At 61.4% G+C, this 26,746-nt stretch overlaps 10 protein-coding genes across 10 annotated transcripts; 6 read left to right on the top strand and 4 right to left on the bottom strand.

Moving 5' to 3' along the window:
- Nucleotides 1-424: 424 nt before the first annotated feature.
- On the bottom strand, nt 425-2,619 carry GGTG_11075 (betaine aldehyde dehydrogenase). The gene is made up of 3 exons (XM_009228955.1): nt 2,433-2,619; nt 2,301-2,342; nt 425-2,227 (listed from the first exon to the last, which is right to left on the bottom strand). The coding sequence occupies exons 1-3, from the start codon at nt 2,498-2,500 to the stop codon at nt 712-714; spliced, it is 1,626 nt and encodes a 541-aa protein (XP_009227219.1). The 5' UTR covers nt 2,501-2,619; the 3' UTR covers nt 425-711.
- A 136-nt stretch (nt 2,620-2,755) lies between these two features.
- GGTG_11074 (IDI4) lies at nt 2,756-3,961 on the top strand. Its single transcript, XM_009228954.1, has 2 exons — nt 2,756-3,307; nt 3,391-3,961. Exons 1-2 carry the CDS (start codon nt 3,244-3,246, stop codon nt 3,783-3,785), a joined length of 459 nt encoding a protein of 152 aa, XP_009227218.1. The 5' UTR covers nt 2,756-3,243; the 3' UTR covers nt 3,786-3,961.
- A 908-nt stretch (nt 3,962-4,869) lies between these two features.
- Nucleotides 4,870-6,102, bottom strand: GGTG_11073 (hypothetical protein; the record flags this gene model as incomplete). The annotated part of the gene is made up of 4 exons (XM_009228953.1): nt 5,677-6,102; nt 5,155-5,579; nt 5,063-5,127; nt 4,870-4,980 (listed from the first exon to the last, which is right to left on the bottom strand). Exons 1-4 carry the CDS (start codon nt 5,967-5,969, stop codon nt 4,870-4,872), a joined length of 894 nt encoding a protein of 297 aa, XP_009227217.1. The 5' UTR covers nt 5,970-6,102.
- A 7-nt stretch (nt 6,103-6,109) lies between these two features.
- Nucleotides 6,110-6,481, top strand: GGTG_11072 (hypothetical protein; the record flags this gene model as incomplete). Its single annotated transcript, XM_009228952.1, has 2 exons — nt 6,110-6,287; nt 6,426-6,481. The coding sequence occupies 2 exons, from the start codon at nt 6,110-6,112 to the stop codon at nt 6,479-6,481; spliced, it is 234 nt and encodes a 77-aa protein (XP_009227216.1).
- Nucleotides 6,482-6,899: 418 nt separating this feature from the next.
- GGTG_11071 (hypothetical protein) lies at nt 6,900-9,104 on the bottom strand. Its single transcript, XM_009228951.1, has one exon. The coding sequence runs from the start codon at nt 8,904-8,906 to the stop codon at nt 7,293-7,295; it is 1,614 nt and encodes a 537-aa protein (XP_009227215.1). The 5' UTR covers nt 8,907-9,104; the 3' UTR covers nt 6,900-7,292.
- Nucleotides 9,105-9,862: 758 nt separating this feature from the next.
- On the top strand, nt 9,863-12,445 carry GGTG_11070 (hypothetical protein). Its single transcript, XM_009228950.1, has 4 exons — nt 9,863-10,215; nt 10,339-10,478; nt 10,876-11,385; nt 11,459-12,445. The coding sequence occupies exons 1-4, from the start codon at nt 10,203-10,205 to the stop codon at nt 11,645-11,647; spliced, it is 852 nt and encodes a 283-aa protein (XP_009227214.1). The 5' UTR covers nt 9,863-10,202; the 3' UTR covers nt 11,648-12,445.
- Nucleotides 12,446-13,045: 600 nt separating this feature from the next.
- Nucleotides 13,046-15,562, top strand: GGTG_11069 (C2H2 finger domain-containing protein; the record flags this gene model as incomplete). Its single annotated transcript, XM_009228949.1, has 1 exon — nt 13,046-15,562. The coding sequence occupies one exon, from the start codon at nt 13,046-13,048 to the stop codon at nt 15,560-15,562; it is 2,517 nt and encodes an 838-aa protein (XP_009227213.1).
- A 469-nt stretch (nt 15,563-16,031) lies between these two features.
- GGTG_11068 (glycoside hydrolase) lies at nt 16,032-18,798 on the top strand (the record flags this gene model as incomplete). The annotated part of the gene is made up of 1 exon (XM_009228948.1): nt 16,032-18,798. The coding sequence occupies one exon, from the start codon at nt 16,032-16,034 to the stop codon at nt 18,567-18,569; it is 2,538 nt and encodes an 845-aa protein (XP_009227212.1). The 3' UTR covers nt 18,570-18,798.
- Nucleotides 18,743-21,567, bottom strand: GGTG_11067 (hypothetical protein). Its single transcript, XM_009228947.1, has one exon. It carries the CDS (start codon nt 19,939-19,941, stop codon nt 18,919-18,921), a length of 1,023 nt encoding a protein of 340 aa, XP_009227211.1. The 5' UTR covers nt 19,942-21,567; the 3' UTR covers nt 18,743-18,918.
- GGTG_11066 (hypothetical protein) lies at nt 20,773-25,606 on the top strand. Its single transcript, XM_009228946.1, has 2 exons — nt 20,773-22,402; nt 22,595-25,606. Exon 2 carries the CDS (start codon nt 22,963-22,965, stop codon nt 25,474-25,476), a length of 2,514 nt encoding a protein of 837 aa, XP_009227210.1. The 5' UTR covers nt 20,773-22,402; nt 22,595-22,962; the 3' UTR covers nt 25,477-25,606.
- The last annotated feature ends 1,140 nt before the right edge of the window (nt 25,607-26,746 follow it).

Raw genomic sequence — 26,746 nt, 5'->3', positions numbered from 1 at the left:
GCGATGGTGTCATTGCACGTGAGCTGTATGTATCCTTGGGCGATGAAGCGTCATTGCTGCTCTAAAGATGCGAGCCATTCGAGCTACCGCTTGTGTGTCCCAATCGCGCGGAAATGGCGTCCGTCGGGGGCCGTCTCGCTTCAGGTCCCAACGCCTGTGCGGACGGTCGATTTGCCGCGCCAGTGCCGGCGCCGGCATACCTGAGATTTGTATGCATTGAGGCACCTTGGCGCGCCATCACGCAATAAGCATAATGTGGGCTACGGAGAAAAAAAAAGGAGAGGCTCTGGGGGCCAATTTTATGTGATTCCAGCCCGTTCTCTGGGACCAAATGTGGATGCAGGCATTTTGGCTTGCTCCGCTTGAACTCCCGTTCGGTCTTCTCCTTTGAGCCTCGTCTCGAGCATAATAACTGTGGCAGAGGCTACTGTTTACATTACGGTTCGTGATGGCGGGAGCTGCGGATGGAAGGGCCATTGTTTGTAAAGACATCATGGTATCGGTATAATGGTCGACTGCCGCTAGCAACTGTTTGGTATAGGTATAGGTATAGTCTTATCTCAGGAGGTTGTAACTCTCCAACCATATTTTCAGCCAATATTACATGCCTGAGATGACAGGCTTGTAGGATTGCGTGGCCCAAGGGTTCGTTGCTCACATGTATCGTGTGCAGAATTCAAAAAACCACGCAACCACCAAGCCATACACCGACTACCCATACCGCACATCCCCGCCCTCCTCCCTGAACCAGTCCTCCTCCCGCACGGCGGCCTCCGGCGGGGCGTAGTTGATGATGACGCTCTTGGCGGCCGTGTAGCCCAGGTAGGCGTCCACGCCGTTCTCGGACCCGAGCCCGCTCTCGGGGCGGGCCCCGTGCGCGCCCCAGGGGCTGCTGGGGTCGTTGCGGTGGTGCGTGTTGACCCAGACGATGCCGGCCTCGACCCGCTCCGAGACCCGGAAGGCACGCGACAGGTCGCGCGTCCAGATCCCGGCCCCCAGGCCGAAGGCGCTGTCGTTGGCGAGCGCCACCGCCCCGTCCTCGTCGTCGAAGGGGCAGACGACCACGACGGGGCCGAAGGCCTCCTCGCGCCAGATGCGCGCGCCCAGGATGCTATTGCTGCTGCTGCTGCTGCTGCTGCTGCTGCTGGGGGTGGTCGAGGAGGAGGAGTTCTCGTCCGAGGTCGAGGTCAGGACGGTGGGCGGGTAAAAGTAGCCGCGCGAGAGGTCGAGGCCGTCGAGGGCGCTGGGGCCGGCCATGCGGGCGCCGCCGCAGAGCACCCGGGCGTGCCCGCCAGCCACGGCCTCGCCGACCAGGGCCTCGACGCCTGCGAGCTGGCGGGCCGAGACGAGCGGCCCCATGGTGGAGGCCGGGTTGGCCGGCGAGCCCATGCGGCGCTCGATGGATGCGGCCTTGGCCTTGAGCCTCGGGAGCAGGTCCGGCAGCACGGGCCGGTGCACGAGGATGCGGGTGGCGGCGATGCAGGTCTGGCCGCTGGCCATGAAGGCGCCAAAGGCGATGCCGTTGACGGCGGCGTCGAGGTCGGCGTCGTCAAAGACGACGAGGGGCGCCTTGCCGCCCAGCTCGGCGTTGAAGCGCGCCAGGTTCGCGCCCGCCACGGCCCCGATGGCCCGCCCCGCGCCCGTCGAGCCCGTCACGTCGACCTTGCGCACGCGGCCGTGCGACGTGAGGGCCCTGCCCGTCTCCGGGCCGAGGCCGGGGAGGACGGAGAAGACGCCGTCGGGGACGCCGGCGTCGCGCAGGATCGGGCCGAGGGCGAGCGAGGTCAGCGGGGTCAGCTCCGACGGCTTGAGGACGACGCTGTTGCCGGCCGCCAGGGCCGGGGCGATCTTCTTGACGGCGATGAGGAGCGGGTGGTTGAAGGGCGTGACGAGGGCCACGACCCCGAGCGGCACGCGGTCGACCCAGTTGTGCAGGCTCCCCGTGGTCGGCAGGACGGCGCGCTGCTCGGTGCGCAGGTGGGCGGCGTAGTAGCGGAACCAGCGCACGAGCGAGGGCACCTGGGCGCGCATCTCGCGCACCGCCCGGCCCGTCTGGCGCACCTCGAGGTCGATCAGCCCCGGGAGCGCCGAGCCCAGCAGCTCGGCCGCGCGGTCAAGCACGTCGGCGCGGGCCTGGCGCGGCGCCCGGGACCAGGCGCCGGCCTTGAAGGCGGCGTGGGCGGCATCAACCGCCGAGTCGACGTCCGAGGCCGACGCAGCGTGGCAGCTACCTGCATGCGTCAGGGAGGTCGGTCGTAGAGAGGGAGAGAGGAGGGGGAGGAGGAGACGGCCGTGCCTACTGTGCAAAAATGTCGCCTGTGGCTGGGTCTTCTATGGGGATTCTGATGGGTGATGGTCGGGTTAGGAGGGGATGGTTTGCTTCTCTTGGCGCCACGGCTTGGCCAGTTCACCAGCATGGAGGGGACACTCACAGGTTGCCTCGGCCATCCTGTTCCTTCCCGGCAACCCAAAGGCGGTATGTAGATTCTGGTTCCGGCATTCTGAGTGGCTGCCCCTGGTGCGGGTGGTCAACCGCTTATCTGCACGTTGTCGGTGAGGAGGATGGACGGGGACTGGTGGACGCCTCGAAGCTAGAATTCCTCAAAGCTAGAATGGAATTGATGGTGCCTCAGAATGCATTGGCCAATCCCTGCAGGTCAAGTCAAGGGCCGCTACTCCCTGCAGCTTACGGCAGTGCCGGATGACCCCTCCCCGGCGGTGGATGCGGTGCATACAGAATGAATCATAATGTATCGAACCGTAGCAGCAAGTGGATAAGAAAAGGCTCATAAGTCGTCGCCTCTGCGCAATTGCAGTTGAGCCCTCCTCCTTTCCATCCTCAGGCTCAGCTGACAGTCGAACAGCACCGCTCGACAAATCACAAGCCAAGAACCCATCACTTACACACACCTCCCCCATTCAAACCCCCAGAAACGTTGCCCTTGGCCTCGTAGAGGGCGAGGCCGCCCCGCAGTGCAGCAATGCCCTCCTCCATCGTCGTCATGCACTACCAGCCAAGCGAGACCCCCGTCGGGTTCTACACGGCGCAGCAGCAGAGCGATCTCGCCGACCCCGGCTGACGACTCGCTCTGGGGAGAGGCCGCCGTCGCCAGCTGGACAGCAGTCCCGGCACCCGCCAGCCCAGCCGCCTTCCTCCCTCCGCCGTCCGTGCCCGCACCGTGGCACGGCATTCCCCTGGCCACAGCCGGCCTTGACTTTGCTGGCTGGCTGCTGGCCGGGGACATGGCACTGCCCGACCTGTCTGATTTCCGCGTCGACGACCACAGCCTGGGCTCGGGACTTCAGGGTGGGTGCTGCGGCGGGTGTTCTCGTCTCCCAGGGGTTGGTACGCCATCCATTATTCTTTACTAACTACCTCGTAAATCCTAGCGGACATGGGGATGGGGGCCTTCAATCCTGTGCACTCAGCATCTGCCGGGTCCTCCGCCAGTCCCACCTCCAACAACACTCCAGGTGCCTCCAACACCCCGGATGCCCATCTCAACCCTGACGAGGTTTCCCATGACGCCTCGTCCAAGAGCCCTGCACTATCCTCTCTTGACTTCAAAGTCCGCAAGCGGGAGCGCAACACGGCGGCGGCCCGCAGGTACCGGCAGAAGCGCCAGGACAGGATCAAGGAGCTTGATGAGGCGCTGGCCGAGGTGACCAAGGAGCGTGACGAGCTGCGCCTGCGGCTCGCGCGCCAGGAGGCGCAGACCGCGACTCTGAGGGATCTGATGGGCATGTCAGCTAGTGCGACCAACAGGACAGGTTTGGGGGGTTGACGGAGAAGAGAAAGTATTGGTCGTGTTCCTAGTCGCTGTGGTTGAATCACCGTGGTTTCCTAAATGCAACACAATCGATCCATGTTGCCAAAACTCGGGTTAGCTTTCGGGACAAGTTCAACAGTCATGTGTTGCAAATAACGCAATAATCAAATCCCAGACGTGACAGATCAGACGATGTCAGCTCTTGATATTGGCATATCTCAGTACGTTTCCTAGCTCCCCTTTTCCTATCCTGAGGGAAGTCTGGCTCGATTTAAGTCAAGGTCATCATGAAGGACGGCAGAGTCCCTTCCCACAATCTAGAGGCATATGAAGGGTAGTTTGGTGGCGAAGAACATCTTACCTAGTCTGGTTGCTGTCGATGCCTTAACAAGCGTCGAGGCTTTGAGAGAGCTAACGACAAGACCTCGGGCAGGTAAAGACGCGATGCCTTCCCGGGCTCAACTCCCATAAATACACACGCAGGCACTGATGACACTCGGAGATATCTTTGCTGACGTTGCATATGCTCACTCAGGGGATGCCACCTTGATGCATCAATGTATTGTCAAAGATGGCTCATAATTATTCCTCGCAGCATCGACATTTTGCACCACTCAACACTGATACTCCCCACTCACGGTATTCCTAATTCGTCTTGATGGCCTTGCACGAGACTACAGCGCCATGTATCCCTCTAGCTCCGGCTGGATGGCTGGGCAGCGTCAAGAATCGCATGTGCCTGTTGATGGGTCTATAAACAACGCATGTACGCATCCAACGCTGCATTACCCTTGGCATGACAGAGATTGCCTTCCCTTTCGGTCCCTTGGCGCACACAACTAAGCACTGGCTAGCTCGACAACTACTCGGCCAAGACGTGCTGACGGACGAAAGAAAGCCAGAAAGCAGGTATGTAGGTCCGTTATCCCTGTGTTTGTAATCTGGGGCTTTACTGTGAGATAACGTTAGGAGATAACACTGTTGCATGCTGGCCTCTTATTTCTGCATCCATACCCCGTGCTCCTGAAGCAAGTCGAGCAAAGACCCGAGCTACTAACGGAGGCTCTATCTGCCCCAAGAAGTCCAAAATCACCATCATCTAGGTGCACTGCGAGTACCACTGGTTGGAAGCAGTGCAAGTCGAGCCAGAGACGCAGCAGGTCGGCCCGTTCCATCCCTGTCCCCCGCATTGCCCCCATTTCGCCGAGCACTAGAGAGAAAGGAAGTGTTAGTCAACACTGAGGACTGGTTGGAAGGATCAACCGTCAGAGGAGCAGGTATATAGGACTTACGGTACCACCACCACCACCACCACCACCGCCGCCGCCGCCGCCGCCTCCGTCTCCACCACCACCCCCTCCGTCTCCACCACCACCCCCTCCACCGCCGTCACCGCCCCCGCTGCTGGAGCCGACAGTGATGGAGGCCGAACCGCTGCTGTAGTACCCCTCGACGGCGATGATCTGGTAGTTCCACTCGGTGCCGAGGCTCAGGCCCGCGGCCCTCCAGGCGTTGAAGTGGTTCGCCGTCGTGACGGTCCCTCCGGTGCGCTTGGAGGTGCGGACGGACCAGAACTGCTGGAAGGTGGCGGTGCCGTCGATGGAGGGCTGGTTGACGCGCGTGCTGACGAGTATGTCGTAGGTCCCGCCGTCGCTCGTCACGCTCCCGCGCCGCGTCGCGCCGCTCGACGGGTTGTAGCTGCCGAAGTTCTCGACGATGTAGTACTCGATCAGCGGGTTGCGCGTCCAGCCGTAGACGGCCAGGTAGCTGTTGCCGTTGGGGCTGTAGCTGCCCGAGTACTGGATGGTCCTGTTGGGGGTTGCCGGTTGAGTATCTGGGTAGCCTTCAATGGGAATGACAACAAGTTTGAAAACAAGTTTGCGCCTTTTAAGTGCTAATCACCTACCTCGCGCTCCCAGGCATCCACCCCTTCCCTCCGACAAAGTTCTTGCTGTTCCGCCAGGTGGCGCTGAACTGCCCGCCATTGCCGTTGGTGTACGTGACGTCGGCGCTGGCGTCTTCGGTCCAGTATGAATAGTAGTAGCCGTTGTGAGTGCCGGTACCGGACGGGGTGCCGCGGGCCATGAGTGTGACGTTGGGTGATCGCTCGACAAGCTCATCCATCGAGGAGGCCTCCACCGGAGCGGCAAGGGCTCCGGAGAAGGCCGCGGTGGCGAGGACTGCCGAAAAGAACCTCATCGTACCTGTTGGGGTTGCAAGCGGGTTTGCTTGAGGGAGTAAATGTCCGACAAGATCATTGCCGGCTCTGGAGGAACAAGACAGCTTTATAGCTAGTTTTGTAGCTAGCCATGTCCATCACCCCTACTTGGTCGCCCCCGATGCCGGTTTTCCGTCGCGCGCGAGGGAGGAAGGTCATGGTCCGGATCCTGCTCGCCAAGACTCGAAAAGCGATGGATCAAGGTTCAGCCTCCCACCGCGGGCACCGCCATGGCCTCGTGTCGCAGCGGCAGCTCAAGAGCACGCGGGGCCCCGCGCGCGAGGTGTGGTCGAGATGGGGTGAGTGTTGCAGTAGAAAACAGGTCTAGTGGCAGACCTCGGGACGCCGGAAGGGATGGCGGGCCGGAGGTTTTTGCGCGCCCCAAACCTCCCATTGGCGGCCCCAGCAGCCCTCTAAGCCCACGCCACCGCGCCCAGGGTCGCGCCAAGGCCGGAGCTCCAACGTCATGCTCCGGGGGCCATTCTCGGGTTAGGTTGCATCATCTCTCCACCGAGGGCGCACCACCACAGCCCGAAGCGGAAGTGACGGTATGAGACGTCCGAGGGATGGCTGAGGTCAGGAGGCGCGCCACTTCTTGTCAGCTACAGCCTTTGGGCTGTTAGAGAACGTGACAAATGACGAATGTCTTGTGGTGCGCTATGGCGGTTGTAGTTGCCGCTAGCCGGCCTTCAAGCCAAACTGCTCCGCACGACTGGGGCAGGGGTTGAGTGTTCTCCAACTTTTGGGGATGGTGCCCATGCCCCAATTAGGTAGGGCTTGCAGCCCGTAGAAGCTGCACGAGGAGATTAATTATAGAACACACGGGCATGTTTGTGAATATTGACAACCCCTAGGCTGGTGGCTATATATATCCTCAACACAAGATTGTGTCCCACGAGAAGAGGAATTATCGCACCAAGGAGCAGGTTGGATCATACATCTGAATACTATGTGGCTCTGCTATGTGACAATGGACTGGTGATAGCCAGCCCTGGATGACTTGGAAGCTCCCAGGCAGGAAAAATCGGTGCCTACTAGATAAAGAAGAAAGCAATACAAGAATAGCAACAAATAACGCCGAGTATCTTCGCAAATAGGATGGTGGCTCCAGATGGAAAGCATGTGAACAGAGAGACGAAAACTAGCGGTAGGTGAAAAGACAATGGTGGCAAGGCTGCGAGTCCGAGGGTGTACAGGGAAAAAGCCTCGTTCGTTGTATCATTCCACCTCAATCTTCTTACCAGAGCGGCGGCCATTCCTGGTCAAGCGACAACCCTGTCGAATCAGAGCAAGTAGAGCGCCGGTCATGCGCCCGAGTCCAGGGGCAAGAAGCGCCAAGGGAGGAGACGAAACCCTGACTGGGCGGATCCGGAGCTTCCCTTTCCCGTCTTCTCCCCCGAGTTCTTCCCCGCGCATGAGCTGCAGGGCCACACGGACGCTCCCTTCCGAACCGAGGCGTTGGTGCTGCGCCCGCCGTCATCCTCGGGCTCGCCGCCGACCGGGCCGCCTTCCTTGGCCGCCTTCTCCCGGGCGTGGACCGAATCCAGCAGGCCCTTCTCCCCCACGATGGCGCGGCGGAGCCCCCGGTCCAGGATGGCCACAAAGGCGTCGTAGTCGCCCGCCTCCGGGTCCGGACGGTCAAAGAACTGTTGCAGGCGGCCGTCCATGAGCTCCCAGATGCGGACATATGTGGCGGGCTGGTCCGCGATGCCGGCCGTCTGGGCCAGGCAGCACAGGCGGAGGGCGTGCATGCGCAGCAGGTCGGAGCAGCCGCAGACGAGCCGGTCGGTCAGGGCCGGGGCGTCGTTGAAGGCCTTGCGGGCCTCGGACGCGAACAGGACGGGGAAGCGGCGCTGCAGCGCGTTGACGAAGGCGAAGACGGACCCGCGCAGCCGGTCGCGCTCGGCATCGCCGCACTCGCACACGAGCCACCACAGCGCCGAGCCGCGCAGCATGCCCTGCAGCCGGGAGCCCAGGGGCAGCAGCCCGCCGCTGCCGGGTCCGGACCCGGACCCGGACCCGTCCTCGAGCTCGCCCTGCGCCGCAAGGCCGCTAAGCTTGGCGCAGAAGCTGGGCGCGCTGGTGAAGTACTCGATGCCGTCGGGCTCGACCACGGACCACTCGTGCGTGGGGTTCCTGTGCTCCGGGTCGAAGACGAAGGTGGCCAGCGGGTCGCGCGCGGCCAAGTGGCCCGCGGCCTGGTCGTCCCAGTCCCAGTCTGAGGGCGACGGCCAGTCTGTTTGTATATGGCCGCTGGCCTGCGAGGTGCGCCCCCCATGGGCGAGGCTCGGGACGGGGGACGGGTCGATCCACTGGTTTACACTGTCTTGCCCCAGGCTCACGTCCTCGACCCACTCGGACACCTTGAGTGGCTCGCCGTCCGGGAGGAGCCTCTCCCTGGGCTCGCCCGAAAGCTCGCCCGTGGCCCGGCTGCGGGTGAGGAACTCGGCCACGCGCTCTCTGCAACCCTCGCCGTCGACCTCGAGTAGCGACGACCGCTGGTAGGGCTTCATCTCGGGGAAGAGCAGGGCCGACTCGGATATGATGCCGACGACGGTGTCGGCGAGGTGGTCGCACGCCTCTTGGTCGGCCGCGTCCGGGCGGATGAGAGACCAGGCAAAAGGGAAGACGCGCGACGGCGCGAGGCCGAGGACGGCCAGCTGGTTCTTGTAGTCCGAGGCGCCCTCCTCGTGGAGGAGCCGGAAGACGGGCTCGAAGAAGTCGCACGCGTAAACGATCCACTCGTCGGCGCGTAGTCCGCGGGCGCCGAACTTGTCGGCCTGCCAGTTCAGGAACAGCTGGATCTGGTACAGCTGGTGGATCAGGTAGAGCTCGCGGTTGGTGAAGCCCTCGAGGATTTTCAGCAGCGAGATGCGCACGCCAGCCGCGCCGATGCCGACGGGGCTGGATGGCATCATCGTCGCTGGTAGCTCGTCTGTTCCTGACGCCGGCACCAGCAAAAGCTCTTGCGATGGCAAAGGACAGAAGGGAGATGTCAGTGCCGTTGCGTTTCAGACAGAAGGGTATATGCGAGCTAGTTCTCCATGAAGCGGCTTAAATTTTTGGCGGCATCGGCTTTGATCTTGATGTAACTTGTGAGATCAGATCACGACTGGGCGAAAGGTGAGTGGCAAGTGATGAGCGTCTCAGATACGAAGTCGAAAAAAAAAGAGTTGGTGCAATGTGCAAAGATATCGCGATAACGAGCAAAATAAGGGTTGATCGGCTTCTGAGGAAAGAAACCTCCCGAAAATTGCTCTGCAAACCCGCCTTGAGTGGTGTCTATCAAGCGCGCTCGGGTGAAAACCAAAGCCGGCCACGGAAGGCGATTTTAAACTTGTGTTCTCGAAATTGGGTTGAGAGGTTGAAAATGAGTAAGTGGTGAAGGTTAGGGATGTCACGTGGTACTCCTGTCGGGCTTAGTAGAGCCTTTTGATTTCTACGCCAATTGGCCGCGCTTGCTGTAAAAGCCGCTATTCGGACGAACAAACGCAGCCGGACCCACACGACGGCCAAAACACTCGGTAACTTTAATGAAACTACCTTGTCTGTTCCATATACTTTCCTGTCTTATATAGCTCTTTTTATAAATTTCCTTTTATTTCTTGCACCCTTTTCTTACTTTTCCATCAAGCAGTTGAGGCCTTTCGGCCAACCATTCCCAGCGCTGTCGCCAAACTGCGCCCGAGCTAGGACCCAAGGTTCACATAAAGTTCGGTCGCAGATCGATCGCCGAAGAGGTGTCGTGCCAGAAGAATTGGGGCTGCGGCAAGTGGGGAAGCCAAGTGGGCACCTGGGGCATGCTGTCAGTGGCTCACTCCCGGAAGCGGTTGCACTATTCTGCTACCCGCGTGCCGCCAAAACTCATGCATCCAATCCAAACACAGCACAGGCCCAAACCAGCTAGCGCACCCAACCTCCACTCCACGAGGCGAGCACAGCGGCATCACCGACAGCACCCACGGCAAGCAACCAAGCAAGCACCCACGCCAGCCCCGACCGTCGCGAGCATCCCGGCACCTCCCGCCCGCCTCGACCCGCCCGCCCGTCGCCCTCGCTTGCCTGTCGCTGACTTGCCCTGGCTGTTGCCGCCCATTGTCCGTCTCCTCGTCGCCGGCGACTCGCCCGCTGCCCCTTGCCACATCCACGCCTCGCACCGAAGCCTCCTCCGTCCCCGGCCACGCTGGAGACCCGAGCCGTCTGGAACAGACACCATGTCGGAGCCGCGTATGCCTCAGCCACCCCGGGTTGCCCCCCGGCAGCCGATATGCGGCGCGGACCATGTCCGCGCCCCGAAATTTGCTGTCGTGTCCATATCAGAGCTAACTCCCGGACTGCCGTATACCACAGTGACCGCCGCCGAGGAGGAGAACTACACCAGCATCATCGATGCCATTCTCGCCACCGCCAACCTCGAGACTGTCTCCATCAAGAGCATTAGGGGAGGCCTTCAGAAAGCCCTGGGTGACAAGGACCTCTCTGGCCAAAAGGTGGGTTCGTGTGCGCACGGGAGCTGCCATTGCCCCTTACCCCTTTAGCGCAACTACCTATCTGGCACTCAAATGTCCTCCGTCGCCATCTGCGTACCCAATCCCTTGCCCATGCGCATCTACCATCGCGCTTGATTGCTTGCTGGTCGAGAGCAGACACAGCGATATCAAACATGGTTCCCTGCAATCATACACTGTCTTGCTGCAACCAAACAGTGGGATGCTACTCCCTACAGCCTCACTTGGATCTTTTGAAGGACAGTGGGCCTGGTCGTTGTGATGATCCATATCCACACTATACCTTGCTATACTCGCAGCCCAACCCTTCGGAATGCGCCGCCGCCGGGCCCTCACAATGATGCCTCTCTGCCGGCAATACTGACTCTCACTTCTGCAGAACGCCATCAAGCAACTAATCGGCAAACGCTTCGATGCCATCACCTCGGCTTCGGGCACTATGCCCACCCCTCCCCCGCTATCGTTCCCTACCGACGATGTTCGCCCGTCCCCGAAGCGCGACCGGTCAGAGATGACCAACGGCCACGACCACGACGAGGCAGAAGAGGAGGACGGCGGCGAGATAGAAGTGTCGCTGCCGCCGGCCAAGAAGAAGCAGAAGCGCGAATCGTCGACCGACGACGACGCCAAGCTAGCGGCGCAGCTGCAGGCTGAGGAGAACCGGCGCGCGTCGGCGCGGGCCACGCGGGGCAGCAATGGCAACACCAGCGCCAGCAAGCCGCGCAAAAAGGCGCCAAAGAAGAAGAGCAGCAACAAGGTCAAGGCCGAGGACGACAGCGATGTCGACGGCAGTGGCGGCGAGGCCAAGACTAAGCGCAAGGCCGGCGGCGGCTTCCAGAAGCCCTTTAGCCTGAGCCACCACCTCGCGCTTCTTTGCGGAGAGCCTGTCGTACGTTTCCCCTGCCCCTACCATGCCTACCCCCAGATGGACTGACTGGTGAACCATCTGCCACGGCGCACAGCTCTCCCGGCCGCAGGTCGTCAAGAAACTGTGGGAGCATATCAAGGGCAACGACCTCCAGGACCCTAATGACAAACGCCAGATCCTTTGCGACGAGATGATGCAGGCCGTGTTCAAACAGAGCAAGGTCGACATGTTCCAGATGAACAAGCTGATTGGCAACCACCTCTACCCCGTCGAAGAGGAGTAGAAGCACCAACTGGTTGTATCTTGTCTCTTCACTCTGCTCCTACTCATCTCGAACCCTTCTTTTACAGGCGCAGGAGCGTTTCCCCTTTGAGTTGGAAACTGTCAACCAATTCAGGGGCTTGAACGGATGGAAAGCCGGAACGGCGTACTCGGTATCATGATGCATCTCCTTTTTCAATCCTTCATTGCCCTCTATTCGCAACGCACATGATTGCGTCGGCCGGGACTGCTTTGCTGGCTTCATTCGCATTTCCATTGGACCGACGGGCCGCCGAGTGGTGGAAGAGCATCTCACACACACGCCCCGTCGTCCAACACTCCTTCCATCGTCTTTCATTTGTTTCCTTTCATTTTGGCTTTTTCGCCCAGTCAGGCGTCTGGGGCTGCTCGGGTTCCCCAGGAAGTCGCGAGCGGTGGCCTTCACGCCAAGGTTCTGGCCACAGACAAGCGTTTTTTTATATTTTTTATCATGGTGGGGGTTATGGCGTTTGATGCTGCGGACACGAACGGGACGAGACGCACGTTTATGCTTCCGGGGGCTGCTAGGAAGGATCTGGGGGAGAAAGGGAGCTGCTTGTTTGCTCTCGTCGCTTTCCGGGCCAAGCCTGCATCAAAAGCAGAGCATGCGAACCAGACCGCATAGCACCCTAGGGCGGCCCCAGCTGCGGCTGTTGCAGGGGGCCAGACTCATCCCACCCCATGTTCCAAGGAAAAAAAAGTACATTGGATCATAACAAATACCTCCAGGGCTTTTAGTCGAACTTCCTCTTCAATGTGGGGATAATGAAGCGCCGCTTGTTCACAGCATCATGTTGCCACTATGAGTGTTGATGATGAGTTCCCCTTTTGGGCCTTTTGAGAGAGAGTCAAGTGGCTGAGCCGCGCGAGGCTTGCCGGTAGCGCGGTCTGACTCTTCTCAATTGGGCGCTTGGCTCGTTGCGGTGACACCCAGCAAAAGTGGCTGCTTACCCTGGTCGACTGGGGCCGTGCACGACACTAGCAGGTGCGCAACCTATCCGTCACACAGAGGTGGGGCAAAGGCTGCTGCCAAATCACCCATTGCCTTCAACCAACTTTGGCTTGGTGGTTTGTCGCCAGTGCACGGCGACGACCCTCTGCTTGATTGAAATTCACCAGAACCCCTCCGTAATCCTGAGCTTGCTTGCTTGCTTGCTTGCTCCTCATCCTAGAACACATATCTACCTACCTATATCCTTTTCGCCCACGATATCCAGTCAATCATCAGAAGCAACGAGCAACCCCCGACAAACTCCAGCGTCCGAACGAATAATTCCAACGCGGGGGAAAAAAGCCCCCTTCAGAGGAGGCCAGGCTACGATCGACACAAATCAACGTGACGACATCTCAACGGCCAAAACAACCACCCGGCAGGCAGCAAATGGCTTCTGTCGGCGGCACGACAGCTGGCGGAAGCGACGGGTCAGGGACCCAGAGAGCACGAGCTGAAGGCAACAAAGGAGGCCGTGGGGGCCGCGGCGGGCGAGGCCGGGGTCGAGGCGACTCGAGCGCACGCGGCGGCGGAGGCGGCGCCAAGCAACGTGGCAAGGGACGAGGGGGCTCTAATGCCCAAGCAGGCGATACCCCGGCCGCACCAGCTGCAGATGCGCAAGCCAAGCTGGCACCAGCTGGCGGCGACGCCGACGACGACGCCGACAGCGAGGTGTGCTTCATCTGCGCCAACCCCGTAACGCACATCTCGATCGCGCCTTGCAACCACATTACCTGTCACATCTGCGCGCTCCGCATGCGGGCCCTTTATAAGAACAAGGACTGCCCGCATTGCCGGACGGCGGCGCCGTTTGTAATCTTCACCGACGACGCGAACAAGCGGTTCGACGAGTACACCAGCTCGGATATCTCTAGCGCCGACGAGAACATCGGCATCCGCTACACCAACGAGGACATCGTGGGCGACACGGTCCTGCTGTTGAGATACAACTGCCCAGATGCGTCGTGCGACTACGCCGGCCTGGGCTGGCCCGACCTGCACCGACACACGCGGTCGGCGCACAACAAGCGCATGTGCGATCTCTGCACTCGCAACAAGAAGGTCTTCACGCACGAGCATGAGCTGTTCAGCGACAAGGGCGTCGGCGACCACATGCGCAACGGCGACGACAAGCCCGGCGCCGAGAACCAGAGCGGCTTCCGCGGCCACCCACTCTGCGCCTTCTGTGGCGAGCGCTTCTACGATGACGACAAGCTGTACGAGCACTGCCGGCACAAGCACGAGCGCTGCTTCATCTGTGACCGCAGAGACTCGCGCCAGCCACACTACTACCGCGACTACAACGCGCTCGAAAAGCACTTTGGCGATGATCACTTTCTGTGTGCCGACAGGGAGTGCTTGGAGAAGAAGTTTGTCGTCTTCGACTCGGAGATGGACCTCAAAGCACACCAGCTGAGCGAGCACAGCAACTCGCTGTCCAAGGACCTGAGGAGGGACGCGAGGCAGGTGGATATGGCCGGCTTCGACATCAGGCCATCGTATCAACAGGAGAGGAGAGGGGGCGGAGGTGGCGGCAGCGGCGGAGGAAGGGACGGTCGTGATGGCGGCAGGGAGGGGCGCGGACGAGGCCGCGATCCCAATGCGGAGCCCATACCGGCAAGCACCGCCCAGCCCATGCGGAGAGACGAGATCGCATTCCAGCGCCAGATGGCCATCCACTCTGCGCAATCGATTACTAGCAGGACGTTTGGTGGGCAGCTCACCACACCCGGTTCGAGCCAAAACCCCGCTCCATCCCGCGCCGCCGGCGGTGGTGGTGGGGCCTCGACAGGGGTTGGACGGGGCCAGGGGGGCGGCGCGCCCCCTGCCGACGCCTTGGCGACACTTTCATTCACGGGTGTCACGAACCTGACGCCCCAGGACCACGCCCGCCTCGCGCGGCACGGCGCAGTGATCGAGCGTGCATCAAACCTGCTTGGCAACGATGCCGCCAAGATGACCAAATTCCGCGAGGACATCTCATCGTATAAGCAAGGCTCCTTGTCAGCCGGGCAGCTCGTTGATGGCTTCTTTGCGCTCTTTAACGACACTTCTTCCAATGCGCTGGGCACGCTCGTTCGAGAAGTGTCGGACCTGTTTGAGGACAAGGCCAAAGGCGACGCCCTCCGTAAGGCGTGGCAGGACTGGCGCGCTATCAACGAGGACTACCCCTCGCTGCCAGGCTTGGGAGGCATGCACGGTGCTACCTCTCCGTCTAGCGGATGGGCCGGCGCCGTCGGAGCCTCGCCGCTGATGTTGGGCGGGGCGACAGTGACGCAGCAGCAGAGGCACACGACAAGGGTGCTGAAGCTCAAAAATAGCACACGCCGGGGGAGCAGCTCAAGCGCCGGCTCCTCGGCTCCTTCTATGGGCGGGAGCAACGCGCCTTCGGTACCAGGCGCAACATGGGTTGCGGGTTCGTCGAACAGTAAGGCTGGACGTCCCCAAACAACCTCCTCGGCCGCGTTCCCGGCGCTGCCCAGCGGGAATAAGAGCGGCGCGTCCAAGACCCCCGCCCAGCCCTCGTGGATCGGCGGGACTTCGTCGTCGGCTAGTATGGCCAGCACGAGCAACGCACCGCGGCCTATCGCCCGAACTGCGGCAACGGCCATTGGTGGCGGTGGCAGCGGCGGAGGAGGAGGCAGCTCACGCCCACCGGCGGGCGGACAGGAGTTCCCCGCGCTTCCTGCTGCCCCTAAACCTCTCACCACCATCTTCGGCTACGGAACGGGGGCGGTACGTCGAGACCTGGGTGGATCCAGGAATACAGGTTTCTCGTGGGGAGCAGGATCGGGTGAGTCCTCGGCGCAGAACGGCGGCGGGGACGGCGAGGCCGACGCGGGCGGCGCAGGGGGCGGTAAGAAGAAGAAGCAGGGCAAGAAGCAGGTGCTTGTGCAGTGGGGATAAATGCCGACACAGGGATCATGCGTCTAGACACTCCTTTTCCCTTTGTCTTTGGGAAGGATAGAAAAGTGGCACGTGTATTATGAACAACGCAGATGTGGGAGGCGGGAATCTAGACTATGTCTCCTTTTTTTTTTGGGTTGTCCGGACGCCCATGTCAGGAAGGCAGGGTACAAAGCGACAGAGGTCTGCGTCACGAACAAGCGTTGCCAGGCTGCCTCGATTATTCCAGAATCTTTACCCTCATCCCATGTCTCGGTTCCATATTCTTTCCCAAACTCTATTTGAGAGTAGCGCAGGTTGGAGGTGCCAGCGCCAACCTTTTTTTTGTGCATGAGATGACCACCAGGCGTCACCCAGATCCGACTCGCGCCACTACACTGGCACACTCGCCTCGATCACCCATGGCAGTGGCTGGCATCTGCCGCACACATAAGACATCTCCAAGGGCAAACCGGCTACCAGAGAGAAAATGGGGACATGGCATCTTTCGGAATCTTGCGCGGCCAGTCCCGCTAGCCTAACGGAACTAAAGCGCAGGGACTACGAAGTCGTTGGGGACAGGTACCGATTCCAAGTCCTCGCCGACGGCCTCGTGCGCTACGAGTGGGCGCCCGACGGCCGCTTCGAGGACCGGCCGTCCGCCTTTGCCGCGCGCCGGGACCGCGCGGGCTGCAGCGACTTTAGTGTCGAGACCACGGAAGACGGCTGGCTAGAGATTACGACTTCACGGCTCCGGCTGACGTACGAGTGCGGGTGCGAGTTCAGCGCGCACGGCCTGTTCGCACTCGTCTTTGGTCACACGCGCAGCCTCTGGCGCTACGGCGAGGCGGACGACGACTACGCCAACTTGGGCGGGACGGCGCGCACGCTCGACGGCGTCGACGGCCGCGCCGGCTGGGGCACGGGCGTTGCGTCGCGCAGGGGGTACGCCAGCGTCGACGGCTACCTCTTCGCGTACGGGCACGACTACCCCGCCGCCGTCGCGGCGCTGTATCTCGTCTCGGGCGCGCCGCCGGTGCTGCCGCGCTGGGCGCTCGGCAACTGGTGGAGCCGCTACCACGCCTACTCGGCGGCGTCGTACTCGGCGCTGATGGGCGAGTTCGAGGCGCACGGCGTGCCGCTGTCGGTGGCGGTGCTGGACATGGACTGGCACCTGACGGCCGAGTCGGACCGGCGCGTCGCCGAGGCCGGCCAGACGGGCTGGACGGGCTACACGTGGGACCGGGGGCTGTTCCCGGACCCGCCGGGCTTCCTGGCGGGGCTGCGCGCGCGCGGCTTGCGCGTGACGCTCAACGAGCACCCGGCCGACGGCGTCCACAGCTACGAGGAGCGGTACGCCGAGTTCGCGCGCGCCGTCGGCCGCGACCCGGCGTCGGGAGAGCCCGTGGCCTTTGACATCACGAGCAGGCGGTACGCGCGCGCCTACTTTGACGTGCTGCTGCGCCCGCTCGGCTGCGACTTTTGGTGGGTCGACTGGCAGCAGGGCCGGCACTCGCGCCTGCGCGGCGTCGACCCGCTGTGGGTGCTCAACCACCTACACACGGCCGACAGCGCCAGGCGACAGAAGCGGAAGCAGAAGCAGAAGCAGCAGCGGCCGCTCATCCTCTCGCGCTACGCCGGCCCCGGCAGCCACCGGCACCCGGTCGGCTTCTCGGGCGACGCGGTCGCGTCGTGGGCGAGCCTGCGGTTCCAGCCCGCCTTCACCGCCACGGCCGCCAACGTCGGCTACGGCTGGTGGAGCCACGACGTGGGCGGGCACATGGGTGGCGGGCGCGACGACGAGCGCACGGCGCGCTGGGTTCAGCTCGGCTGCTTCTCGCCCGTGCTGCGCCTGCACTCAACACGAAGCGGCTGGGTCGCCAAGGAGCCGTGGCGGTTGAGGGGGGTGGACGGTGGTGGCGGCAGCGGCGGCGCGCGCGAGGCCGCGACGGTGTTTCTGCGGCTGCGCCACCGACTGCTGCCGTTCCTGCACTCGATGAACGTGCGCGCGTCCCGCGAGGGGGTCCCGCTCGTCCGCCCACTGTACTGGGAGCACGCGGAGCGGGACGAGGCGTACGCGTATGAGAACAGCTACCTGTTTGGGGACGGGCTGGTGGTCATGCCCATCGCGGAGCCCGCCGACGCGGAGCTCGGGCTGGCGAGGACAAAGGGGTGGCTGCCGCCGGGGACGTGGGTCGACTTCTTCCAGGGGACGCTGTACGGCGGCGACCGCGAGGTGTGGGTCAGCCGCCCGCTAGCGCTGTACCCCGTCTTTGCCAGGGCTGGCGCCATCGTGCCCATGGACGGGGCCGCCGTGCCGCGCAACGGCGCCGCGAACCCCGTGGCGCTCGAGGTGGTCATCTTTGTTGGCGCGGATGGGGCGTTTGACCTACACGAAGAGCCGGAAGAGGAGGAGTCGGAGCACCTCGTCGTCCGCGGCGGCGGGGGTCTAGATAGCGACGACGACGACGACGAACCCTCTCCCCTCGCGCAGATCCCAGAGCCGCGCCTTGACCTGATCACGACCTCGATCCGCTTCAGCCAAGCCGAGGGCAGGGTCGACATTCAACAGCCTCCCCGCTCGCCCCTGGCGCCCGGGAGGCGCACCCGGACCTGGAAGTTGGTCTTCCCAGGCTGGCGAGCCGCGGGCGCCTGCGTCGTCTACCTGCAGAATGACCGGGCGGCAGCCGCCGCCCTCAGGTTCGACATGGTCAAGGACAGGCGCGGTGGCGGCCTTGTGATCCACGAGGTGCCCCTGGGCGCGCACCTGGTCGTGGAGCTGGACGGCGGCCGTGAGCCGAGATTTACGCGCGCCAGCCCCCGCGACGAGATCCGGTCGGTGCTGGACGCGGCGCAGATCGAGTACGCGCTCAAGGAGGCCGTGTGGGCGGCGCTGGGCGGCGACGACGGGGACGAACTGTCGAGGGTTGAGATGGTGGCGCGGCTTGGGGCTGTCGACATGAGCGAGAGGTTGCGCGTTGCCGTGATGGAGCTGCTGGTTGCGGATGAGGGGGCTGGACCGGTGTAGGCCGTTGCTGGAGATGAGAGAAGGTCGGTGTGTTTGCCGCCTGGAATGGAGGCTGGAAGAGACTGGGGAAACCGAGATTGTTCTCGAAACGGAGAGGAAAGAAAAGGACAATGCAGGAAAGCACTATCCGGGAACAGGGGGCACCGCGCTGCTCTGGCACCTGCGACCTACGCGCAGATCAGATACACTCACCAAATACTCTTAACAGGGAAGCATGATAAAATTATTCTACGATGAAGAGAAAATAAGAGGCATGATGCCCCGAGTGCGGTATCAAGACATGTACATAACCGCACCTCGACAGAAATCCAATAAACAACCATTCGCCCACCCTCCCCATCACCCCCCATCATGAAGGCGGACTCCTGGGTTCCGTAAACGGGCTGGGGTGGTATTGGCTGGGCGTGGTCATGGTCGAGACACCCGCGGTCGGCACGGGGCTGGCGGGGAGCTCCTGGACCTGGGGCGTCTGGCCCGGCAGCTCGGACCGCGAGTGCGCGTCGGTGCCGAGCTCTTGCGGCGGCGCCCCGGGCTTTCCGTAAAAGGACCCGTCGCCCCCGGCCACCTCCGCCGCCGCTGCCGAGTTCGCCGGCACCTCGACCGGCGACGACCCCGCGCCGTGCTTCTCGTTCGCGCCCGCCGCGGAGCCAGCCCCGTCCGGCGGCGCCTCGTACGCATGCGCGGCCGCCCTGCGCCTCCTGAGGATGAAGAAGACGACGAGGCCGATTAGCGCGACGCCGGCCACGGCGCCGACGACGATGCCCGCGATGGCGCCGCCCGAGATGCTCGACGAAGAAGACCTGGCCGGGTCCGCGGGCGGCGGCGGAGGGGTGGACGTGCCGGTGCCGCCCGTGGATGACGCCGTCTTGGCGGGGCCCGAGGTGGTGGCAAAGGGCGCGGTTGCGGTCGCGCTCACGACGGATAGCAGGTCAAAGGGCAGCGAGGTGGCACTGGGCCGGCTGGAGCTGAGGCTGCGGTAGATGCTGTTGAGGTGGTTGTAGCTGACGTTGTTGAGCGGGTCGTGGTGGGTGCTCCAGCAGATGCCGGCAGCCTGGCCCGGCGTCTCGCTGCACTTCTCGAAGCCGGCGCGGCAGCAGAACCGGCGCTGGCCGTCGGTGCAGTTGATGGTCGAGCCGTCCGACTTGCAGGGGGACTCGAACCCCCAGCAGACGCGCCCGCGGCTCGGCGGGCCGTCGCAGCAGTACTGCTGGCCCGTATTGGGGTCGGTCGCGCAGGCGCTGACGCCGTCGCTTGCGCCGGCGCTGGTGGGCGGCCGGCACGGCGCGTTGTCCATGCCGGGGCATGCGAACTTGGACGTGTTGGTCGAGAACTGCCAGTTGCCGAAATACGCCACAGGGTCTGGTGCCGTCATCTTGGCTGATTTGCTGCCCTCTCCTCCTAGCTGGGTGTCTTTGTTTCCTCCTTCGTTCGATTATGTCCAAAGGGACGGGTGGTGGGTTTCGACCGTTGGGCCTCACTCGTAAGGGGAGAGTGTCCCAATAGGTACTGGCCAGGCCAGGCTGTACTTTTGCCGGCAGCTATCCAACTGATTTGCAGACGTGAAAAAAAGTCGATCTTGCCTATTCCAAACCCAAAGAAAACACTGAGAGCCACAATTTAGTATCCAAGGATGCTGATTATCACCAGCGGTTGGCGTGGTGAAACCCGGTATGAGACAGCAAGGACACCGATGGGAGAAAAAAAAAATCTGGGGAGGGACCACACGGACTGCGCCTTTGATCCCGACATCTGCCTGCACGCCCAGCCACAGAAGGATCCGAATCCAAACATCTCAGGTCAGAAGAACCCAGGAGGGGCGCAAGATTGGCGGAGGCGCGGGAACCAGGGGTCAGCACCCCTATGCTAGTGAGGCCATGCACAGTGGCGCATCTCATTGGGTCGTAGAGTGCGATCGCCGTCGCGAGATCCACGGACTTTCCGTCCAAAAATACCCCTTGCGGCCTGTTAACTCCGAGCGAGTCTGACTGGCATTGGAGAGTGTCCGACGTCGATCCGAGAAAGGGCACTCGCTGCGGTGCTGCTTCTCGCATCGGTCGAGCCGGCTGCCGCCAACACATGCAGTGGCGTGAGCGCTCCAGACCCCTGCCGTCGGGCATCGCGTGCGAACTGCCGGCGAGCCCAGTCGCTTGTGTTGCAATCTGCGCGCCCAGGTGGCGGAAGCGCCCAACAAGGCCTAAAACTCCGACCAACCAAGGTAGCCGTCTGGCCCATCCCGGCGCTTGTCAGGAAATCGAGATGGGGCGACACACGATATGGCCAATCTCCTCCGCATCATTTTTTCATAAAGTCTGCCAACGACAGGCCCGGTTTTTTGACGTTATCTTTTTGTGCCTGGCTCAGCAAGGCCTGGAGCCCTGCCTTGCGGCTCTTTGCCCGCTTCTTGCTGCTCGAGTTTGCCGACGGCTGGGTCTTTTCCACCTCTGCATTCCCAGTCGTCGGCTTTGACGACGAAGCTGCTGCTGACGCTGCTGCCACATTTTGTCTCCTCCGCACGACGACGGGTGCAGGCGGAAGAGTGATGGTGGTGTACCGATGACACATACCGCAGGTATACTTCTTTGAAGAGCCCTGCCGCTCCTTGCTGCCTGCACCGAGCCCAGCTGGCAGAGGTGCTGGCGCATTGGGGGTTTGCCGTTGACGGGACTTCCTCTTGGACCGTACCGCCGCCGCCGCCTCCACCTTTAGCGCGTCTCCGTGGCCGGGGACGATTATATGGCCGCAGCTTGCGCACACGTGCTGCCTTTGCACGTCTGAGAGAGGAATGTCGTGGCACAGAAGCAGCGCGTTGCGCCGGCTCATCAAATAGGCCGACGTCTCGGGGGCCGACTTGGCCAGCAGATGCGCCGCGTCGGTCAGAAAGCTCATCTGGCCGGCGAGGTGGTCAAGCTGCGCCATGCTGGTGGCGGTTGTCCTTGAAATATGCGGCCGCGTCGATGGCGTTGTGCAGTTCGAGGCTCTGCGATCTGTTCATGTCATGTCGTTCTCAGTTCACGAAATCTTCAGGCATCAGCCCTGAAGCGATGCGGCAAGCAAGTGTGGAGTAGGATCGCTTGTAGGTGGGGCCTTCAGTGGCTGGGCCGCCTGGAGCTCGCTAATATTTGGCGTCGCCAATTGACGACATATCAAACTTCACTCAATCCGTTGGAAGCACAAAAGCACGCGCCAGTAGACATTTCATCTCCATATCAATTATCGCGCTGATATTAGACTGGATTTGCCTTGCTCCCTGTTCTCCCTTGAGCCCTCCTACGATCGCTGGATATCCCACTTGAGATCCTTGATGCTGACCTCGTCGCCGGCCTTCTCGTCGTACTCGAACCACTCGCCTTCCGTTAGATCAATCTCGGTGAACTTGGTTCCAGACTCGGCTCCTTCAGCCATCCAGTCACCCTAGTCCGCCAAGCACATACTGTCAGCGGCTTCGACGATTGGATCCTGGTCAAGTCATATAAACACACCTCGGGCTGGAACTCGGTAAACTCCAGGCCACGACAGTCGAACTCGAGAATCTTGCGTGCCTTGGCTGGCTCCGAAGCCTCGTATGCAGTCGGGGCGGCCTTTATCGAGGCCGAAGACTCTCTCTGTCGTCCCGAGGCGTTAACATAACGAGCCTCACACTTTCTGTTCAGTGCTTCACAAACCTTGCAGTTCTTGCATTTCCACACAAAGTTCGCCTCCCCTCTGCTTCCGCTCATCTCGTTGGTCTCAAAGCGGTTGACCCCGACCCAGTTGGCAAGAACCTCTCGGCATGACGTGCACTGGACCTTGAAGGTGTACCAGAACGGGTTCTCTTCAGTGTCGCTGGGACGAAGGTTTGTAACCCTGATGGCCGCTGTTTAGATCGATAGGTACCTTGACACACTGCGAACCGGGCCCCTTCTGAACTCACCCCTGCATTTCTGCGGTCAACAGCAGGGCAAACATTGTGCTGAGAGGTTGCTCTTGGTCGAGTATTGGCACTACTGAGAGCTGACCTTTGATTTGTGCTGCCTTTTAATCGATAGGAAGCCGGTCGAGTTGGAGATGCAGACTAAATCTTGGCCGAAGCAGTCAAACAATCTGCTGTTCTGGGCAAACTCGACCACGCAGCCCCGCCTTCAAAGCTGATGTCTTTCAGCGACGACGTAGGAGGTACCCATTCAAGCTGTTTGGGGTAGGTGGGGCTGGCTTGAGAAACTCTTATCGATTTGACCCACACTCGCTTCGCGCACCAATCACAGACTCCCGTCACGTCCCCGCAGCCGGAGCTTCAAGTCAAAGTCAGGCAATTGGAGATTTTGCGCTCGCAGAAGGCGTCAGACCATACTCCTGGGCTACACATGCCCTCGCCCCTCGCGAACCGACCTGGAACCCGAATCGAAATGTCGCGAGCATGCAGTTGCTTTGGTCCCGGGCTGCTCAGGCATACGGCGCCAGCCATTGCCGAGCATGCCTCGCGGCTGCTACTCTTCCCATAACCCCCCTCCACATCGCCAACACGCCCTCTTTCGACCCGAGGAGGAGGTTAGGCGCCCACTGCGCTGGCCCTGCGGCAGCTCTCACGCATACGCACTCTCGAGATGGTTATGCCGCGCTTTCGATCGACATGCTCGACCTTGTGTTCAGCGATGCCCGCCCGAGTCTGCCCTGTCTCAAACCTGAACCCAACATCCCGGCCGCCAAACTCAAGCCCTTTATGCGAGCTGAGGACGACCGCGAGGGCTTATGGGACGTGGAATCGAGCCGTGATGGCATCGCAGAGGCCCTTTGGTCAATATGCTCGCCACAATTCCAGCTCAAACACCATCACAATCGCAGAAGCGCCCGCCACCAATACCTATTGCAACTGTACCACCCACGCCAGATATACCCACCGATAGAGGCCATCGAGGCAACTAAACGGATTGACACTGCGGAGCTGGAGGCTGCCGTCGCCGCAGAGGAGGCAGAGCGTTCCGGGGAATACCGTCACCCTGTGAATTTTCAGCAGGTCGCCGCGTCCACGGACAGCATCTTGGCCTTAAGCGACGATCTCATGATGGCCACCTTCACAAATGCCTACCGAGGGGACTTGGACGGCTTCTACCACGCCACTGGGAATCTAGACGGCGCATGGCACGGAATCAAGATGCTTAGATCAGACGGCCACCCCAAATACAAAAACGACGTTGACCCTGACGGCGAGGCAGCAATTCGAGATCTTAGGCACTCAAACCAGGTTATGAGAGTCATATTCGACAAATGGCAGGTGGCACAGGAAGCAGAGGCCGGCATATTAAAGAACGGATGTCTACCAAACGGCGAGCGTCCCAAATCGCCATTGAGCACGCTCATGGTCGGGAGGATCTGTTTTAACCTGCACGCTCAGTCCACCCGGCCCGACATACATACCTTCAACACCCTGATAGCGGGCCTCATCAAGGTGGGCGAGGGCTGGCTGGCCTGCATCGTGGTCTCTCACTTGCTTCGCAACACTCTCCTGCGCCCCACGCCTCAAACAATAATATGTATACTTCGCGCCTACCAGGCACGGGGCGACATCGCCGGGTTCTACCATGTGATCCGCCGGCTGATTGGCAACCACAGTTCTGGGATCAAACTACGGCGCGCAGTGGCGGACGAAGCAGAGCTGTTCGGACGCACCTACCGGCACTGGCTACGCACCGCCGACATCACCATGTACACAGACTATCTGATTCAGCGGGCGTCGTTGACATCGGAAGTGGTCGAGGCTCTGATCCGCGGCCTGGTCGCTTTCGAGCAAGGCCAGCACGCCGCTCAGATCCTCGCGCTGGCCCTCCGCATCGGCTTCCCTGTCACCACACAGACATTCCTCGACCTGCTGACTCTGGTTGTCGGCGCTCTGGACCATGGCGCCGCGAGCGTGCTAGTCCGTGGGCTCTGCGCCAACGTCGACGACTTGACGTCAATGCTGCTGGAAGACGAATGCCCCAGGGAGATTCCTCCAAGGCTGAGACGCGTGCTCGATCTCTACGCTTCTCGGCTCCTGCATAAGAGATGGGGAAGCGGTGACGCCGAGAACGGGGCTGCCGACCGCGGCCGACGGCTTGCCGCTCTGCTCACTGACACTTTTCCATCGAGTAAGAGTCTCGACGAGGCCGACAAGCTTCTTCCTGGATCGGGGCCTCTGTTGAAGGCGCTCTGGATCAAGGAGATCAACGACCAAGCTGAAAAAACAGCGAACCTGATACATGTCCTTGGCAGGCAAATCACATCAATAGAGCCTGAAAACACTAGTACCGCCACCAGCTCACTGCAAACTATCCGAAGGCATGCCAAGAGGGAGGCAAAGTCGACGGCAAACACGGCGGCGCTGCGGGCGAGGTGGTGGGATATGGCGGCATTCCACATCGTTCGCGAGCGATTCGAGGACCTGCAGCTCAGGACCAAGCGCTGCGAGCAAGAGTTCGCCAAGGCCATCTCGGCGGCCGGATTCGTGCCGGCATCGCTGGGCGTCTACACGCCCGACCTGCCCGAGGCGGCTCATGAGCGATGGCAGCTCTATCTCGGACTCGCCGGGGAGGAGGCGCTTGTGGCACTGGCGATGGAGGTGGATGCGGCGACCGAGGAGAGCGCCAGGCTCGTCGGCAGCTTCAAGAAGTCGGTCATGGAGAAGTACGTGCCGTTCCGGAGGCGCTGGCATCTGTACCGGCAATACGGCTCCCTAAAGGACGTGCCGCTAGGCCTAGCGCTAAAGGCGCACTCCACGGGCACCATGCGGGCTAAGCGCGCGCCGAGGGCGCCGAAGAAGCCGCAAGAACCACCCGCACCTCAAGAAAGCGACCGTGGCTGGACATATAAAGACGGCATTTTTTCTCAGCTGAGAGCCGTGACGAAGAGGGCAGTAGGCAGTGTATTTCCATTGGTGGATACCCGGCGTCCATAGGATCGGCACATGTTTGAATCTAAACCTGCATAGAGGTGTTGGGATGGCATATTCTTTGTTTGTTGTGATAGAGGGCGGTCGTCTCCAAATAGATACCCTAAAAAGTGCCGTTGGGACGGTTTCACTGCAGCGTTTCTGGACATGGCACACAACAATCACGGCGGTGCGATTCGCGTTGAGGAAGTCCCAAGCCCCTCGGATCGCACATGAAATGGAGCACCTTGGTGCCTCGGCGGCACTAAAAGGCGGCACATGACGCTGGCGGCGCTTGGCAGGGGAAATAAAGCCACGATGAACCAACAGGACCACGGAGCTTGCCTGTGGGCAGCCCGCTACGCCCGCCACGATCCCGAATCCTCATCTGCCAGCAAACCCGGCATGGCATGGTCCCCACCTGCCCCGCGCGCGCGCAAGGGTGCCGCTGCCGGGCTGCAAAACCGACCGAGTCGCGGGTGGCAAGTGCAGCAGCCGTCGGCCATTTACCTAGGCAGGTCCCAGGGATCACAACCCTTAGTACAGCGGATCCTGATGGTACATCAGTTTGGCTCGGTTTTCTGAGGGGAAAAAAAATGTATATTGCATCCACCGCACTAAGGTTTGTCATCCCTGGGACATGTAGTTCACACGATCCAGCTCCTCCCAGAGAACGAGGCTCAACCGGCATCTTCAAATCTCGACACCTGGGAAACATGGCGTTGGACCCTGAAGATCACTCAGGGGGCGGCGGGCGAGGGAATGTCGACAAGAGGGTCAAGTGATGCCCCAAGGACCCTTGCTTCAGGGTCCTCCGTGACCATCGTCACACGACCTGCGGCGATGGGGCCTGGCGTCAGGGTTTTTGAGCAGCTGGGGGGAAGGCCCTGGGGTCCGACAACGGCGGCCCGCGGCAGGCCACCGTCGCCGGGGCAAAGTTCCAGCTAGGCTGGAACTGGTGATGCCGGCCACGAGCGTGGTTTCTCTTGCGGTGTCGCTTCCTTCTTCCGGCTCTTGCAGTGCCAGCTGTAGGAGAGCGGTCGGGGTAGAAAGGGCGGTAGCGAGGCAAGTGGGCAGGAAGGTACATGAACGGACATGTAAAAAGAAAATAAAAGAAAGAAAAAGAAAGAAAAAGAAAAAAGAAAAGGTTACTCAGTGTTGTCTTGCCGAAAGCGGAGTAACCCGATCTGGGGTGCCACTGCCACTCGGTTTTTCTTGCGTCCTCGATCGGATTTCCCAGCCGCTGCCACAAGGTCTCGAGGCACAGCCGACCAAACGGGATGGGGAGTTTATAGCT

Source organism: Gaeumannomyces tritici (genome assembly GCF_000145635.1).
Source record: "Gaeumannomyces tritici R3-111a-1 unplaced genomic scaffold supercont2.6, whole genome shotgun sequence".
Lineage (NCBI taxonomy): Eukaryota > Fungi > Ascomycota > Sordariomycetes > Magnaporthales > Magnaporthaceae > Gaeumannomyces > Gaeumannomyces tritici.
The sequence above is the reverse complement of the archived record's forward strand: the minus strand, read 5'-3'. Positions and strand labels throughout refer to the sequence as shown.

Coding starts and splice junctions, on each gene's coding strand:
- GGTG_11075 (XM_009228955.1), bottom strand. CDS start 2,500: ATGCCGGAACCAGAATCTACATACCGCCTTTGGGTTGCCGGGAAGGAA. Junction 2,343..2,432: donor CAGGATGGCCGAGGCAACCT/GTGAGTGTCCCC, acceptor ATCACCCATCAG/AATCCCCATAGAAGACCCAG. Junction 2,228..2,300: donor ACAGGCGACATTTTTGCACA/GTAGGCACGGCC, acceptor GCATGCAGGTAG/CTGCCACGCTGCGTCGGCCT.
- GGTG_11074 (XM_009228954.1), top strand. CDS start 3,244: ATGGCACTGCCCGACCTGTCTGATTTCCGCGTCGACGACCACAGCCTG. Junction 3,308..3,390: donor CCTGGGCTCGGGACTTCAGG/GTGGGTGCTGCG, acceptor CGTAAATCCTAG/CGGACATGGGGATGGGGGCC.
- GGTG_11071 (XM_009228951.1), bottom strand. CDS start 8,906: ATGATGCCATCCAGCCCCGTCGGCATCGGCGCGGCTGGCGTGCGCATC.
- GGTG_11070 (XM_009228950.1), top strand. Junction 10,479..10,875: donor AGGACCTCTCTGGCCAAAAG/GTGGGTTCGTGT, acceptor TCACTTCTGCAG/AACGCCATCAAGCAACTAAT. Junction 11,386..11,458: donor TTCTTTGCGGAGAGCCTGTC/GTACGTTTCCCC, acceptor CACGGCGCACAG/CTCTCCCGGCCGCAGGTCGT.
- GGTG_11067 (XM_009228947.1), bottom strand. CDS start 19,941: ATGACGGCACCAGACCCTGTGGCGTATTTCGGCAACTGGCAGTTCTCG.
- GGTG_11066 (XM_009228946.1), top strand. CDS start 22,963: ATGCAGTTGCTTTGGTCCCGGGCTGCTCAGGCATACGGCGCCAGCCAT.